Here is a 16,284-nt window from a genome sequence, read left to right as displayed (position 1 = left end):
TTTTACATAAACTTACTGTTTTTTCATAGATGTATTGACTTAGCAGAAATTGCCCACAGAGAGCTTCTCTGGACCATAATTTTTTTAGTGCAGTGGAGCTTGACATAAAAACTACTGTGCGTTTCTCCGATTCCATTATTTGGACTCCTTAAACATAGTTATTTTAGGTTTTTTCTGAAGTCTGTTAGTGGCTTGTGGGTGTCAGTACTTCCTTACTTTAGCTGAATAGACGAGACTTTTTGCCACTGCTTGAAGCTAACAGATATCCAGAAAAGAAGTAAGTTTCAGATATTTCCTAAGAAATATATTCTAATAACCCAGTTAGGGGAAAAATGTACTCAGCATGATCTGTTTGGAATTTCATCTCATTGAGGGAGAAATTGTTTTTTTTTGTTCCTGTTCCAAAATTATGTGGCTTTACTACTGTAAGTTCAAACTTGGTACTTTTTAAAAATTAAACTGTTACCATATGTGTAATAATCTTACTACATAGTTGGGAGTGTAGTTACTTAGTTATCTTCAAATAAATATGGAATTTCTAGTTTTATATTACAGAGTTTTTGTATACCTTGACATGGAGAAGGACATTGTCAGTATTGTTAAAGAGGGACAATTCGGGGTCTTTTAATCATTTAGTTGCCACAATATTTTGTATGATACTGGAGGCAGTCACTAGAATACTTGGATGGAAGAATGCAAGCAAAGTAAATTCTAGCAAGGCTTTAATGTTTTAATTGGAGTTCACCTTTTTTAAAATATAGATGGCGCTTTAAATTCATTTTCACTGCGTGTTCCTTGGATCTTATCCACCTACTTTGACTTGAAAGAATTGAACGCAAATTGCTTCCTTCTCATGGTAGTCTTCTATGGTGTAAGTCATGTGAACTCCAAATATTGACTCATTTTCTTGAAGTATTGCAGCCTGTGCTGCTTTGGATGATTCTACATTCTGATTAGCCAGGATGGTTACAGTTGTTTAAAATGCCATTGCTTACTGCCTTGAATTCATTATATATTTAATAAACTTCTATTTTAATGCTTACAGTGGATATTAGCCTTTAGATGTGCAGATCTTTGTGGAATTGAGAATTATGCATGTGCTTTTCTGGCAGATAACATCAGTTGTTTAGAATACAGTATAATGGGAATGCAGTATGTACTTGTTCTTGAATACAATTCTGATGCAAGAATGGAAAAACAGAATGAGAGATGTATTAAATACTTTTAGGTGTGTGGGGTTTACCTAGCATAATATTTTGTAATGAACTTGTAAAGTATTTTTCCACTTTATGGTAAATAGTTTGCATTTTTCCCAATAGCAAGTTCCATAAGAATTCTTTCTCCAGTAGTCTAATGTACAGTTTGATGTTGATATCATAGAACTTAGCTCTCTGTAGTGTTCCTAAAGGTAACAGTTTAATTATTCCTTACCTGATGACAGTGTAATCCTTGACTTCTGCCAAAGTATAACTCTAGAATATTTTTACTTCACTTAGTATGACAGCATATTTAGGTAATCAGAAGGAAATAATACCGAAAGATACCCACTTGAAATTTAGGTTATTAGAGATGCCCTTCAATGTAGTTAAGGTTTAAATCATACTCTGAATTGGATACAGAAGGGTAAACAATGAATTAGTCTTAAATTGGAGTTTAGTTCAGTGTTATAATCCAGTATTGCCCACAGCACCTGCCTGACCTACTTGGCCATTTTGATGTTGCTGTTTGGTGTTACTCACTGTCATTACAGAGAGATTTGTTGATTTTATAGTTGTAAATGAGATTAGCTGGTTATAAGGTGTCAAAGGAAGGAGGAGAAAACTGGAAACTAGCTTGGTTTTTCATAAAAACTATAAGCCGTCTGAAGTTCAAATGACATGTTAAAGGAGTGAATTAAAGCTGGAAAGGCGAGAATGAAATTATGGATGCCTGTTGTGGTGGTTTATCTCTGGCCAGCAACTAAGCCCTACACAGCTTCTCACTGGCTTGTATCAAAGAGAGAAGTGAAAGGGTAAAAGTGCAAAAACTTTGGGTTGAGATAAAGATAGGTTAATTAAAAAAAAAGAAAAAAGAAAAGAGGGAGAAATGACAATGAAAATCAAACCCAAGAAACGTGTGTGATGCCAAAAAAAAAGCAGGAGCTCACCAGCAGGTGACCAATTATCAGCCAGTCCCCAAGCAGCCATAGGCAAACTGCACACACACCCCGTGCCCCAGTTTTTTTTTTCTGAGTATGACACCCTGTGGAATGGAATATCCCTGTGGTCTGTAGGGGTTGGCTATTGTGGGTCTGTCCTCTCCCAAGTCCTTGGGTATCCCCAGCCTGCTCGCTGGTGGGGTGGAGTGAGAAACTGAAAAAGGCCTTGACTCTCTGTAAGCACTGCTCAGCAATAACTAAAGCATTCCTGAATTATCAACAGTGTTTCCAGCACAAATCCAAAGCACAGCACCATATACAACCTACTGTGAAGAAAATTAGCTCTAAGCCAGCCAAAGCCAACGACAAAGGTCGTAGACATTTTCAGAGATTCCTTTGAAATTACAATGGCCTGTAGAAGTGTAGATGAAATGGAATATGATGTTGAAACTCATGTACGTGACTCCTTTTACCTGCTTGGTGAAAAAGTTGATGCATGCCATTGGAAAACTGCAAAATAATTATCTCTGGGATCAACTCTAGCTTCTGTGTGCAAAAGCTTCATGTATTTCCATTAATTCTGTGATAGAGATGTGTAAAGAGATCTTCTGGAGCTGTGTGTCAACGGGAGATTCAGAGGGGTTTTATTTTGTCATTTCTGCTGCACTTTTAAATAATTACAGTTAGTTCCGTTTTAGCACACGTGATTGTTTCTTTGCTATAGAATAATCGGAGCTGTTTTTTGTCGTAATCTGTGTTTACATCACAAGTAATACAGAGGAAGCTGTTGTCCTTCCCTACAGTTTTCATCCCTTGTTTCAGCATCTTACATCGTCTTTATTTCTTCCCTTCCAGAATGAATGGTGATTCTGAGATAATAAGCTTTTCCAGCTCTTAGATCCTCTCTGCTGCAGTTTCGGTTGTGTTTGGAGAGAGGGAGAACAAAATAAGGAATGTTTTGAAGCCTGGCTTAATCATTCTTTATTAGCTAATTTTTAGTTCTGCAGGGATTACTTTTTCCCATTTAAAAGAATGCATTGGTCGGTGTTCTGGTTCATCTGTCTTTAACAGATTATTTATCTAGCATGAGAATTGTTAGTTACCTTTATTATGATCTGGTTTTCTGCTGATAATGCTTCTTGAATTTTTGTATGCTTCCTACTGGATGTGGTTGATACATGACCATGAAATTGTACTGTGATTAACTTGTGTTCTGGCTTGGAGAGCAGAGGGAGCAATCAGACAGTGAAAGAAATTAGGTTTCCTCTGTTCTCAAGGGTAAAAGTAACGTTCAAGTCTGCTGGTTTACCTCATTCATACTAATAGTATCATATCATCCTTCTCTGCAATTACAAATATTTTAGTCTTGTAAAAATAATTTACATCAGCCACTGTAACAACCTTTCTTTTTATTTAACAAAGGTTATAAAATCAGTAGTTTCACATTAATAGACTGAGGCAATGCTGCTTGAAATGGTAGTAACATTTAATTAGATTGAGACTTCCATAAGTTTTTGACTTCTGGTCAGTTTTGTTGGAAACTTTAAACTCAGAAGCAGTTCAGTTTTATCTTTTGGTTGATAATGTTGTCTGATGGACAGACTTCAGAGTATCTCAGGGAGCAGAGTTCCTGGGTGTGAATGCTAAGGTGGGAGGTAAAATAATGGAAGGTATGAAGATGCTGGAAGGGAGGAAAAGAGTTTCTTCTCCTTTCTGTTGGTCAGGAGTTTGTCTTCAAGCGAGTAAAAGGATTGAATGTCATAATCTGGGAGGAAGGTATACTTCACTGAAACATTGCTGACTGAGTTTTATTGTTACTTACTGAGGAATGCATGGTGTCTGGAATATGGAATTATTTTCATGTTTTGTCTAGTCCTGGGTAGCAGCCCAGATTTGATCAGCTTCTGGAGTAGCTGTTCCTGGGATGAACTGCTGAATCTAACCTCTGGGGCTTACTGGGGGTAAATATGAACATCAGTCTTACCAGAAATAAGATGTAGATTTTAAGTTGATGTGTATTCCGTATGTTTAGTTTTCTTGATGTTGGGAAAGTCAGTTAGTAAATGTATTTGCTGCTAGTGATCTGTGATAAAATACCAAGCATGAGAAGCTGTGTTAGGTAAGTGAATCAGTATGACCATGTGAAATGATAAATGAAGGGTAGGATGCAGACAAAGTGTGCTTTTCCTCCATGGGAGCTTAGTTAGAAATACTAAGTTGGTGTGTTTTTTGTCAGAATCAGTCCATGCCACTAGTTTAAGGCTTATATACAAAAACCAAAGTTAAGTGTTTGGTTTATTTGATTACGGTTTTGCATGTTTGGGCAGGACTTGATACTGGAATAGATCTCCTGAGAGGATTTCTTAAAAACGCACACACACAAATGTTTATTCATTCATGATCCTGTACAGTTTATTTCAAGTATGTATTGCTTCAGCACTGGAAAACCTAGGCTTTATGAAATTCCCCATGATTTAAGCATGCAAAATGACTAGAGAATAGAAAAGACTAGTCTTGAATCAAAGATGTTTCCTAAAATTAGTTCCAGTAACTTAAAATTATTTTGAAAATGTATTGTTAAAAATTTGCTTGAAATAGTAGAAATAGAGGCGCTACAGACTTTTTTCCTCTCCCTTAGTCATTACTGTGGTATCCTACACTGTTTAAAACCAAGGGTGATAATTGGTCATTAAGATTTCATATAAGAACTAGCAGTGATGGATTGTTTGGTTGTGTTTGTGTATAATCTGTGTTTGTCAAGTAGTATACTTCATGGGTAAATTGATAGTTCTAATAATACTTGTGTTTTCCTTATTATTTTCATATACGTCAGCTGTGAAAAGAGCTGGCCAGTGTCTTCACTGAAGCATTCCAGGGATGTGATATTTAGCTGGCATGATTGGATGCAAATCTCAGCATCCAGTTTTGAATACAGATTTGCAAAGTACTTATGATACAGTTTGCAATCAATGCAGGTGGAAAGTAGAGGTACTTAGGAAACTGTAAACATGTATTTTCTGTTTTATAATAATCCTGGTTTCAAATGTTTGCCTGAATAGTTTTGTTTTCCAGTAGTTTTCTGTTATTTAATTTTATATATGTGCTTATGATACCATTTCTATAACTATGCCTTTGTTTCATTTTACAGAGGAAATAAAGGCTGAAACAGAAAAGCAAAGGTATGTGATAGTTCATTGTATTAAGTGATAGTGCTTTTAACATCTTAAAATGTGTACCATACTTATTCTGCACGGGGAGTATGGGCTTACTTGGAAAAGCATTTTCAACATATTTTGGGTAGTTGGTGGTATCTGGAAACGTACAGGTAGTGCTTCTTTGTGTGGCTGGCTGTTCTGATGCAAGGCATGGGGCTTGGGAGAAGCAGCAGAACGTAGCTTAGAGGGAGCAGGGTGGTACTGTCTGGCCAGGCAGCATAGGAAATGGGGATCAAAGTTGGAAAATATCTTTGTCGATGGCACAGAAATTTCTTTCAGTGTATCGGTGGAAGAGCCTTGAAGTAGATTGAGAGAAGGGGGAAGAATGCAGGTAAGACTTGAAGTGAGTGATGAGTGGGAGGAGACTGGGGTGAGGAAGTGGGAATGAGCAGAGAAAAGTCATGTAACTGGAAAAGATAGTGTCTGGAAAGGACCTTACTAAGGAATAGGTGTAGATTTGTGAAGCAGTTCCTCTGCATGTGAAGGTAAAACCAAAAATGGACATTCAGCAGTCCTTTGTTGTCAACAAACTTTTAAGTATTGCTTAGCTGTGGAATCTCATACTGGTATTCCATTACACGGTCCACAGGATCGTTTTCTTCATCCAGTGTACATTGCTAACTCTGAGTCAGGGTCATGTGGTGAGGACTGCTCATACCACTTGTTGAAAGAATTTGATCAGTGGGTGAAACTGAGGATGAAAGTGTTCTTAGGCAGATGGGTACTGCTTGGGGATCTGTGTTCTGCCCTGTAACTGGATTTTGGGTTTGGGCAAATCATTTAAACCACAGCTGTCAAAGTTGGATGTTAATGATTTCTGCTTCATCTCCTGTATATTTGAGCAGAAATCTACAATTTTGGTTTGGAAAATAGAATCACTTCTAGCTGGAATAAAGTCAGTGGGAACTTTGTTTCAGAAAATGTAAAGGAAAATTTAATATCAAATATGCTGAAAAATTTAGTCTTCCATCTTATCGAATTGGGCACATAAAACTTAGTGGGTGCATCTGACTGAGACTGTGCTTTGCTTTCCACCAGCAAAATAAAGTCAAGACAATGAGCTCATAGTAAGATTGTAAAAATACATTGAATATTTATGTAGTGCTTAGAAAATGTTGCATCCAGCACTACAAGATTGTCTCAGAAAATAATAACATGAATTTATAATAGGTTTTTCTTAGAGTAGTATAAATAAAGCAGAAGTCCACATTGTGAAGCATGATAAGAAAAAATGCTTTACATTAAATATTCAGTGAGAGATATTTGTTCTGGGCACTGAATATGGAAAAGTAATATCCGGTCCTGTAGTTAAATACCATGCTAAAACTAATGAGACCACAGAATTAAAATCATTTCAACAAATATGGTTGAGCCATTTCTGAACTTCAGGTGCATAATTTCTGCCCTATTAATGTCTGAAGTTGTGATTTTTTTGGAGGGTAGAATGTGTATGTCTTATCTTCCTATATGCATTTTTAAAATAGATTTTGATTTCTTCAGTGCTGTCTTTATTTTGACAATAGCATTTTGCTGCTGTGAAGGCTTTGCTGGACTTGGAAACCCTTAATGGACTTCTCTATTCTTACTGTAGAGTCAAATTTTTTAGGTGCAGTGGAATGTACTGTTTTTCTAGGCCCTAGAATAGAGAAACTTCTTAGTCTATTAAATTATTTTCAGGTTCTTACTTCTGTAATTGAGATTCAAATACCCTAATAAGGGATTTCTAATGATGAGTCTTTAAATTTTTCCAGTCCCTGTTCAAGGTAACTGTTCTCAGTTAACCTGGAATGCACTGAAGAACAGATCCACATTTCCACTTTCCAGAAATTTTGCATGGACAACAGCTCCTTTTGTTCTGCTATTTGTTTTTTAAACAGAACTGGTATTTGGTAGTGGGGTGGAGGGGAAGGGAATAGAAAAGTACGAGCTGATTTATGTAACCATTACACAGCAAATGCTGCCAAAATAATTTTCCAAATCCATTGTTTGATACATACCTTAACCTTTCTCTATGGCTAATGCATAAATATCAGCATATTTCATAATTCCCATGCTTTGTAGATGCCTTGGTGGAAGAAGGTTCTGGGTTTAGAAGCAATTCACTGACATTAAGAAGAAAAGTCCTTTTGAGTTTCTCTTCTCTCCTCCCTGCTATCCCCTTCCCTTACATTATCAGCAGTGTGATGAGCTTACTGAGTTGCTTGTCCAGAGACAAATGTGCATCATCTTCCATATTTAATATCTTGCCCATTTTAAAATAGCTTTCAATGACGAGAATTAAGAGGCACTCCAGGCTTATGTAGTAGCTTGCTGTGGTATGGGTTCTTCATTTTTGGAATCTTATCATGGCCTGCTCCTTGTTTTGAACAATTCTAGGTTTATTTCCAGAGTGCTCTTTTTAGCTTAATTTTAATGGTTTCAATGGACATAATCACTAGATGAGGAACAGTCTTGTCATAAGACATAAGAAACAGATAACTGCCCTTTCATTCCTCAGAGTAAAGCTTTTATAGAAATATCAGAGAGGTTTAAGAACACAGAAGAGTCATGTACTTCCTCTGCAACTTATCTGATTAGGGTGTTGTTCAAAAGAGCTCTGCTTCCAGCAAAACAGTACGGGGCAGTAAATGAAGTTGTGCATCCAACAGAAAAACAAACCTCTGTTTTTTTTCAGGAAAAAACGTGTAGGGATAAATTCTTAAACCTTCAAAAGAGATTTAGTCAGTAAAAAGTAGCATCTTAATACTAATTATTTACTCTTAAGACTTAGAATTTGGGTGCCCTTTTTAAGCAGCCTAAACAAGATCTGTTTGAATGTGCTGACAGATACCATCTCAAGCACAATCCAGCCTGCTTCTTGAAAAGCTGAAACTAATTTATATTGATTAGTGTAAGGCCCACTCCATAATGCATGGGACTGCAATCATGATTTGGATTTATAATAAACTCTTAGCAGTTCATTCTTCTACTTCAGGAACATGAAATTGAATGCATTCCTTGAAGCATCTGATTTAATTAAGAACATACATAGGAGCTGTATTTGAATGCAGTTGTTCTATGAAGATCTATTTGAACTACTGCAAGAATTCTGTAAGCCTTCACTACAGACTATGACATTTTTCACTTTTTTTAATACTGCTTATCAAGTCTGTGTAAGATAGTGTAGTTTGCCTTTTATCTAAAGATACGTACGTGTTCACAAAAAAGGTTAGGAATGCTTTATGTAAAGGTGATGAGATATTCTATGAAATGAAAAATCAGAACATCTGGCTTTGAGCCAAACTGCATTGATGCACTGAAATTAGTGAAAAATGACCCATTCTTAATTATCCTTTTGTGGTAAGTATTACTGAGCACAACCTTTCTAAAAGTGCTGTAATCAATAAAACTTGAACAGCTCATAATATTCTTGCTTTTGTACAGTTTCAGATAATTTACCCAAGTGCGATACATTGGTAACCACTGAACTCTTAAATTAAGTGGTGTTACCTGAAGCCGAGATTAAGATAAAGGTTCAGCTTGTTTTGCTTTGTTTTGTTTTGTTAGTGTGTTGCTTTTGCAAGTCTAGTAAGGGGAGTCCTTTGGTATTTGACAGGAAACAAGTCTATGCCTCCAAACCAGCAGGTACCACTGAATATCCCTTTAGAGTGCAGATAGGTCAATTTGCCTGCTCCACAAAGGAGCCATGAAGTATAAAAGGTGTTAACAATACTTTATGTATTACTGTTGTTAGAAGTTAGTCTTTCCTAACATTAATTTTCTTGATATTTATTTCATTCATAAACATTATGGTGGTGAGAACTATTCGTGTGATCACTTTACAGTATTCTAATACAGTCACTCTGTTTAGTCCCCCTCATGGAGAAGCAAAGTCTGGTTCAAGCACTCTTCCACCTGTGAAATCAAAGACAAGCTTCATTGAAGCGGACAAATACTTCCTACCATTTGAATTGGCATGCCAGTCCAAGTGCCCCAGGATTGTCAGTACATCTCTAGATTGTTTACAGGTCTGTATGAAGATGAGCTTTAACTATCAACTGTGAAATCCTGTTGCTTTGGAGGGGGAGTACAGTTACATGTGATAATTAATGTAATGGGATTTTTATTATATTACTTGATTGCACACACAACCAAATAGAATGTGTTTCTCACAAAAGATGAACATATGCCTTATTTATTATGTAGTTTATGTATGTGTTTCTTTGTGTATATATGGTTTACCACAGTTACCTGTTAGGATTATTATGTACAGCTACCTATTTTCATGTGTTTAAATATGTGTTGAGCTAGCAAAGCAGGTATAGCATTAGCAAATTCATTTTATGCTATTTATAACTGCAGTAAATTATTTTCAGTTTGAGTCTAGTCTCTCAAAACTCTGTGGCTCCTGTAATGTTTTCAGAAGAAATTCTGCAGCGTTGTATTTAGTCATTCACTCCGCCAGAGTAGCCCAACAGTGAACTGTTTACAGTCACAGGCACATATGTGCCTGGCCTGCTCTCATACCATGATGCTGCTCTGTGAAGCATGGGGATTTACAAATACTCTTGTGCCTAAAGTGTTCAGAAGAGGATTCTACTAATTTTGTAATAAATTCCACTTCTAAGTATTGAAGACCTAGGGAAAGCAAAGGATACTAGAACACTTAAAAACAGAAGAAACACTTAAAAATAGAACACTAGCTAGTTGCTCAAATAGAAAGTATTTGCAGCTGGTTTATCTGGTATGAAAAACATTTGTGTGTTGACTACATATGAAGACTTGTGTGATGTGAGTTAGTTTTTAGAATCCTGATTGTTTTAAAATATTGTTAACTGATAAACAAAACCTTTAATGTTAAACTTCCTGACAAACATTGTATAGCAGTTGCTGAGTGAAAATTTAATAAATCTGGAGGATATGTAAAAAAATCTTTGATGTTTTATGATACATGGGGTAAAATGTGCTTTTTTAATTATTCTGTGCAAGTTAGAAATATCAAGTGAATTTATTTATTATAACAAAAAGCTGGCGTAATTTTTTAAGCTCTTATTTACATGGGTTTTTCTCTTCTCTCCAGAAACTTATAGCATATGGGCACTTGACAGGCAATGCTCCAGACAGCACAGCTCCAGGAAAAAAACTAATTGATAGAATTATCGAGACAATATGTGGCTGTTTTCAAGGCCCTCAAACAGACGAAGGGGTTCAGCTACAAATAATAAAGGTAACATGTTTAATACTTCCTATATTTATAGTTGTGGCAGCAGGAAGATATTAATGATCTCAGAGTTCAAAACAGAAGCACTTAATTTGTAAATGTCGTGGTAGTGTTAAAATACTTTCTTGATCCTGTTTCTTGGAGGTGGAAACTCCCTATCCTGTGCCCTTCCCCTAATTTCTCCCACTGCATTTTGGGCAAACTCATGGTTATGGCCTCAAGTCTTGTACATAGACTGCTGGGTGAAATTCATTCACAGTAGACCTGTGGAGCCTCTAATTGTGAGGAATTACTGTCAAACAATCCTGAACTCCCAGTGGGGGAAATGTTAATTAAGCAGCAGATTTTAAAATCCGTTTTGGAATTGGTTGATAAAATGCAATTAGACCTGGCGGTTGGACATTACCATGGTAGCTTTGTGCTGCTGTGTCATACACTTTTGCTTGAAGGAGGTCCAGGGTTTCTTTCCACAGGTTATATAACCGTTGCATGTGGAGTTTGTACAAATGTTTCTGGGGAACCTGTTTCCTGATTGCAGCCATTAATTATGGGTATTTGTTTCAGGAAATTGCTATGCCAAGTACTAGAATTTAGCTGCCTAGTGGAAATGTGGTACCCTGCTCCTGTAACAGCAGTCTTTGAATGGCTGCAATGGTGAGCGGCAGTGAAGAATGCAATTGAAGTTAATTAAGAGAAATGGAATGTTTGTTACCTCATAATCTTGTGCATATGTATCCTGAGGCATTGGGTTTTCTTGCAGACTGTATTTACTTGTTTTAGTGCAAAGAATGTAGTTTGTTCTTCTCTTCCTTTTCATAGCTCAAACCTTCCTTGTTCCTTTTTTGCACTCCACTTCTCCAGCAAATGGTTGTTACAAATGTTGGTTCATGCTGCCTTTTTCTAGATTTGCTATTTTGTTTTGCCCAAGCGTTTAAGATGTTTTTCATCCTGCAAACCAAAGTTTTCATTGATTTAAACTTTCAGTGGCTGAAACTATTATAACTCTCTCTCTCATTGTGATACCATCTCTCTGAATGCTTTCTTATTCCAGTCCTCCCCGCCTGAAGGGGCTTTAAGAGCTAATACTCCTTTTGTCCAGTAGAACAGTTGAGAAAGTAAATTCTTCAACAATTGTAAAATGCTTGTAAAATTTAGTGCCTTAATTTTTTCACTGTTTAAATTTAGCTGATTTCCATGTTAGAGCAACTGGGAAAGTGGAGAGTACTGTTTTGACTTTGACTCCATCTTTGTCTAATACACTGAACACTATAAAAAGCATGAAAATTTTAAATAACCTTGGCAAAGACCAGAAGTTTTGACTTTTGAAGAACAGTGAAACTGCTAAGTCAGCCATATTCTCTTAGGCTTCATAACCCTTCAGTTCTGAGATGAATGTGGACCCTGCTTCTCCAGTATATTTTGAAGGATGGATCATATATCTTCTTAGACTCTTCTGTGGTTCTGGTGATTAGTATGTTGTCTGAAGAATTTTAATTCCATCAGGGAGATAGAAGGTAGTGGACCTGGATCTCCTGCTTCTTTGTGCTGGTGTTCCCAGGCTGTTACCCACAACGTAAGTGGCACTCCCACAGGGCAGCTGCTTCACCAAGACCACAATGAAAGATAAGAACTTTGGTCACTTGGACACCTTTCTCTCTGGAGGATTGTCTTGGTTCTGCATGCAGAATGGGTGGCCCTTGCATAGCGTGCTGCCCTCACTGTGGGATCTGGGAGCCATCATGGGGTAAGAGTTAACATGCAGTGCTGTTTCCTAGTTACTGCGTGGCTTTCCAGGGGTGGAGTCATCTTAAGCCAGTTCCCAACTACCAGAGCCACTTAGGCGTTCTGAAAATCCCTTTCTCCTGACTGCCAAGGAAATAATCTTGGTGACACCAAGGAGTATAATTTGTCTTTTTTTCATTACCTAAGCTCTAGAGTCATGTTCTGCAGTAGTTTTGATGGAGGCTAGTTAAATTTTTCTGCTCCTATTTTCGCTTGCATGTTCTCTGTAATGCCCTTGTTCTTCATCTGCAGACTCCGTGATGAACCAGACTGGGACATTGGCCTTTCCTTCCTTTGCCTTGTAGTTTAGTTTGATTTGGTGTAATTCTGATGTGAGGCCATGCGACTTTCTTGTGTAGTTGTTGTAGTGGGGATTTTTGTGGCAGAAACAATGCAAGTAATTAGGCTGCTGATGCAATTGAAAGTGGTTTATTCAAATTGTTTGAAATAACATCCCATGATTGAATCTTTCTGCCTCCAGGCTTGCTTTCCTACAGCTGCTGTGGCATTTGTGGTGTGAGTGCAGACTTGCACTGATGGTTGCAGAGGTCTTGAAGTTCTGTTTACATTTTTTCTGGCCTTTTGGTGCCTGAAGAACTAAAATTATGACAAAACTTGTTTTTTTAAATCTGTAAAGAAGGAGCAGGGATGAGGATGCAGGATGGAACATGATATCAGCTGTTGACACTCAAGTTTTTCCTTGGTTTGTCGTATGGAAAGTATTTGCTACTATCTAGGTACTTCTACAGCTTAATTTACTAATGTTTGGCAGAGAAAGGTTATTGCGTGTGCTCAACACCTGTAGTCTGAAAAGCTGGATGTTAATTAGTGACTTTTTTTAGTGTCATTTAAATTCAAAAATTATTTATCTATGAAGGTTATTTGATGTATTTGTTGTTTTGTGGTTTAAGTTCAGTTTCCTGTGTTTTTTCAAAAGTCAGTCCATACTAACACATTATTTTGTGATAAGGAAATGTTTGGACTTCAAGTTAAGTTAAAACAAAAATTATTATTGAAAATAACCCTGTAGACCCTCTCAAAGGAAACAGAATTATGTGGTTCCATTAGCTAATTAACACTAGAGAGAGGAGCTAGGGCTACTCTGTTTTATGTGCTGTTCCAAGTACACGAGAGTTTCCAGGCAACTGAATTACGAAATTAAGACAAAGTAAGCCTGTGCTGATCAGATGACAGCTGTATTGTGTCATAAATCTTCCGAAGATAAGATGGTCAGAGTTGGCTGAGAGGAAGACAAAACTGACCCTGAGCTGAAAATTGTTCTCCTGGTTGTAGTCACATTATTTTGCTGTAACCATGCTGTTCTTATAGAATATTTAGTGTGAGAGGAATCAAAAGTTTAGAGTTACAGTTGGATGCTGGATGTTTTTAGTAGAGGATTATTGTTAATTTAGTTTACTTTTAAAATTACATTCGTTTTGCCTCACAAGGCATGATACTTCCAGAACTGTCTAATACATTTGTTTTAAATAATAGAAAATTCACTTGGCAAACATGTTTCAGGCTAAAAGAAAAAGTATTGTGGGTGTCACACAAAGATAAGATAATCTGTAACTCAGGAAGTTATCCTGGAGATTCTTCTCCTTTCCCAAAGCCATCCAGTGGTTGTTCATAAAAATGAATGAGCTTTACTGATAGTAAGTAGGTGGCAGCACAGAATGGTAGGGTCTTTCTCAAACACGGAACAATAGGTATGAAGGACTGGAGGGAAAGCATAAGGAAACGAACTCACAGTCAGGATGGTAGCCAGTAGTTTTAGGGCAAGGAAGGCTTGTTGGCTGTTGGAATTTTTGCCGTTACCCCATCCCTTGTCCTAGCAAGTATTTAATACTCTGCATCTACTGAAATCGCTTTTAAAACAAAACAAAATCCCAAAACTAAACACCAGAGAACCACCAGTGGGTGCTTTTGTTCTCAAACTTTGGTACTGATGAGTTGCTGTTAAAATAGCACAGGTGGCTTCATGCCCTGGACCTGTTGCAAAGTAAGCAGTAAGAGTGCGTGTTTGTTACTCCACCTCTCAAGGACAAGTGTTGTGTAGCAGTTTCAGATTTTGTGTAACCCTGCTTCACTGGGGGCTGAGGTGATTGTCCTCTACTCAGCTGTCACCCCTCTCTTCTTCCTCGTGTTGGACATAGTAGCTGTTTGGTCACAGAGTAAGGCTGGGGAGTAACATGAAGAAAAGTACTAAAATGAGAAAGGAAGGGTTTATTTTTCTAATGTATGAATTCACAAGGGTTTCAGAGGAGCAGTACTGCCACTCCTGATCATAAGCTGTGGTTTCTCAGGGTTAGCTGTCATGCTATTGCAATAATTACATACTCTTTTATGATAGAGAATCAGGTGATGTTGTTTAGGGCATATCATCAAATTGAGCCCTAAATAGAAGCTGTCAGGAGGGAAGGATGTTCAGAAAGCAATTGTAAAATACTTTCTGTCTTGTGTTCGTTCTTGTATTTCTACTGGATTGTCATAGTAGAGGAAGAGAAATGGCACTGAGATTTGAAGTTAGAATGACTAATAGCCTGAGGATGGCTCTAAACTGTAAGGAAGATGGAAGATATTAGCAAGAGATCAAAGCTAAAAATGCCTATCAGTTTGCAAATGTGTATGGTAGTCATTAAGATTAGTATCTAGTGCCTGGGAAGGAAAGAAACCCAAAGTGACTGTCAAGAGCTCTGTAAACCCTTCTATAGTTTGATATCCGTAGGGAGATGCCCTGTAGAAAGCCTGATTCCTCAGTCTGCACGGGAAATGATATTCAGTGAATTTGGATTAATATATTAAGGGGATCTGTCCCTGTGTGTATTTGAAGTGTTTCTTTGCCTCCACACTTCTAATTAGGTGGTGTGAAGAGAACCAGGCTCTAGTATTCATAACAAGCATAGTGAAAAAAACTTAGGAAATTCAAGCTGTTAAGCCAATTAAAACAAAAGAGCACATAGTCTATCTGTAGTCTTGTCACCTTTCTCTACTAGCTGGCTCTCCTTTCTATTATTAAAAGTTGGGGAAAAACATTGTAAGACTTCACTGAACTGAGATGGAAGTTAAAATTGGATTTTCAAGTATCAGCTTCTTGATCGTCGAAATTTAAGAAGGAGAGAGAAGGTGACACAAAGCAGTAACTTCATGAATGACATCTCTAGAACCAGAGATGGAGACTTGATCCCCCTACACCTTTTCATTAGTGTCCTAAGTGCTAGGCTGCAAGAGACCCTGTCTTCCAAGAGAGAAGCTGTAGGTGGTTCTTAAGCTGGTGTATTAAGTGTTTGTGTACATGTGTCAGTTGTATAACTTGTAAATGAGTGAAAGAAATATTAATTAAATCTAAATATGTACTGTATTGGGTCCAGACAGCAGTGGTTTGGGAAAAATAGTTGTTTATGCCTGGGATCAACTTGTTCAGCTTGTTTTCAAGAGTGACTGACTTTACTTTTTAAGGGGTTTGAGTGGGTGATGGATACTACTTCTCCACTTCTTGGTGCCTCGTGCGTATAGAAGTTCTGACAGTGTCAGTAAGAGATGTGAGGTGTGGTTTGATGAGTAAATTACCCAACACTTGAAATAACTTTTAACTGTGATAAATTTTAAAAAGTAGGAGCTTTCTAGTGCTTCCAGTTCTTTTTTTCTTACCCTAAACATCCCATTAAATGATAACTTTGACAAAGTTTTTAATGCTCAAAATTCCCTCATTACTTCTACTGGATTACAGCAATGAATATAAACAGTTGCAATCCAGGCTCTTTGCCTTTCTTTCCACTCTCCAACATAATCTCTGACAATGTTTTCAAACCCTGTCCTGAGGTTTCATCTGCCTCTATTTCTGCCCTTTGATCCAGCCTGCCTCTGCCTCACATAAAGATAATTTGTTCCTTACTTCTGTTACCGGATCTTTCAGAGGTTTATGTGCTTTTTTTGTTAAAGAGAAGCAG

The 16,284-nt window shown here is 37.3% G+C and overlaps 1 protein-coding gene across 3 annotated transcripts in view; it reads left to right on the top strand.

The window, feature by feature from the left end:
• ARFGEF1 (ARF guanine nucleotide exchange factor 1) overlaps nucleotides 1-16,284 on the top strand; it is a 90,523-nt gene that overhangs the window by 22,041 nt on the left and 52,198 nt on the right. For 2 of the 3 annotated variants that reach the window (XM_069004899.1, XM_069004900.1), the window contains 3 exons: nucleotides 5,286-5,316; nucleotides 9,203-9,359; nucleotides 10,412-10,558. In XM_069004899.1, coding sequence (XP_068861000.1) covers nucleotides 5,286-5,316; nucleotides 9,203-9,359; nucleotides 10,412-10,558 — 335 coding nt within the window. The remainder of the gene's footprint in view (nucleotides 1-5,285; nucleotides 5,317-9,202; nucleotides 9,360-10,411; nucleotides 10,559-16,284) is intronic. The other variant, XM_069004901.1, reaches the window with a different exon arrangement.

Source organism: Aphelocoma coerulescens, chromosome 2 (genome assembly GCF_041296385.1).
Source record: "Aphelocoma coerulescens isolate FSJ_1873_10779 chromosome 2, UR_Acoe_1.0, whole genome shotgun sequence".
Lineage (NCBI taxonomy): Eukaryota > Metazoa > Chordata > Aves > Passeriformes > Corvidae > Aphelocoma > Aphelocoma coerulescens.
Note: the sequence above shows the minus strand (reverse complement) of the source record. Positions and strands in the feature narration are given on the sequence as shown.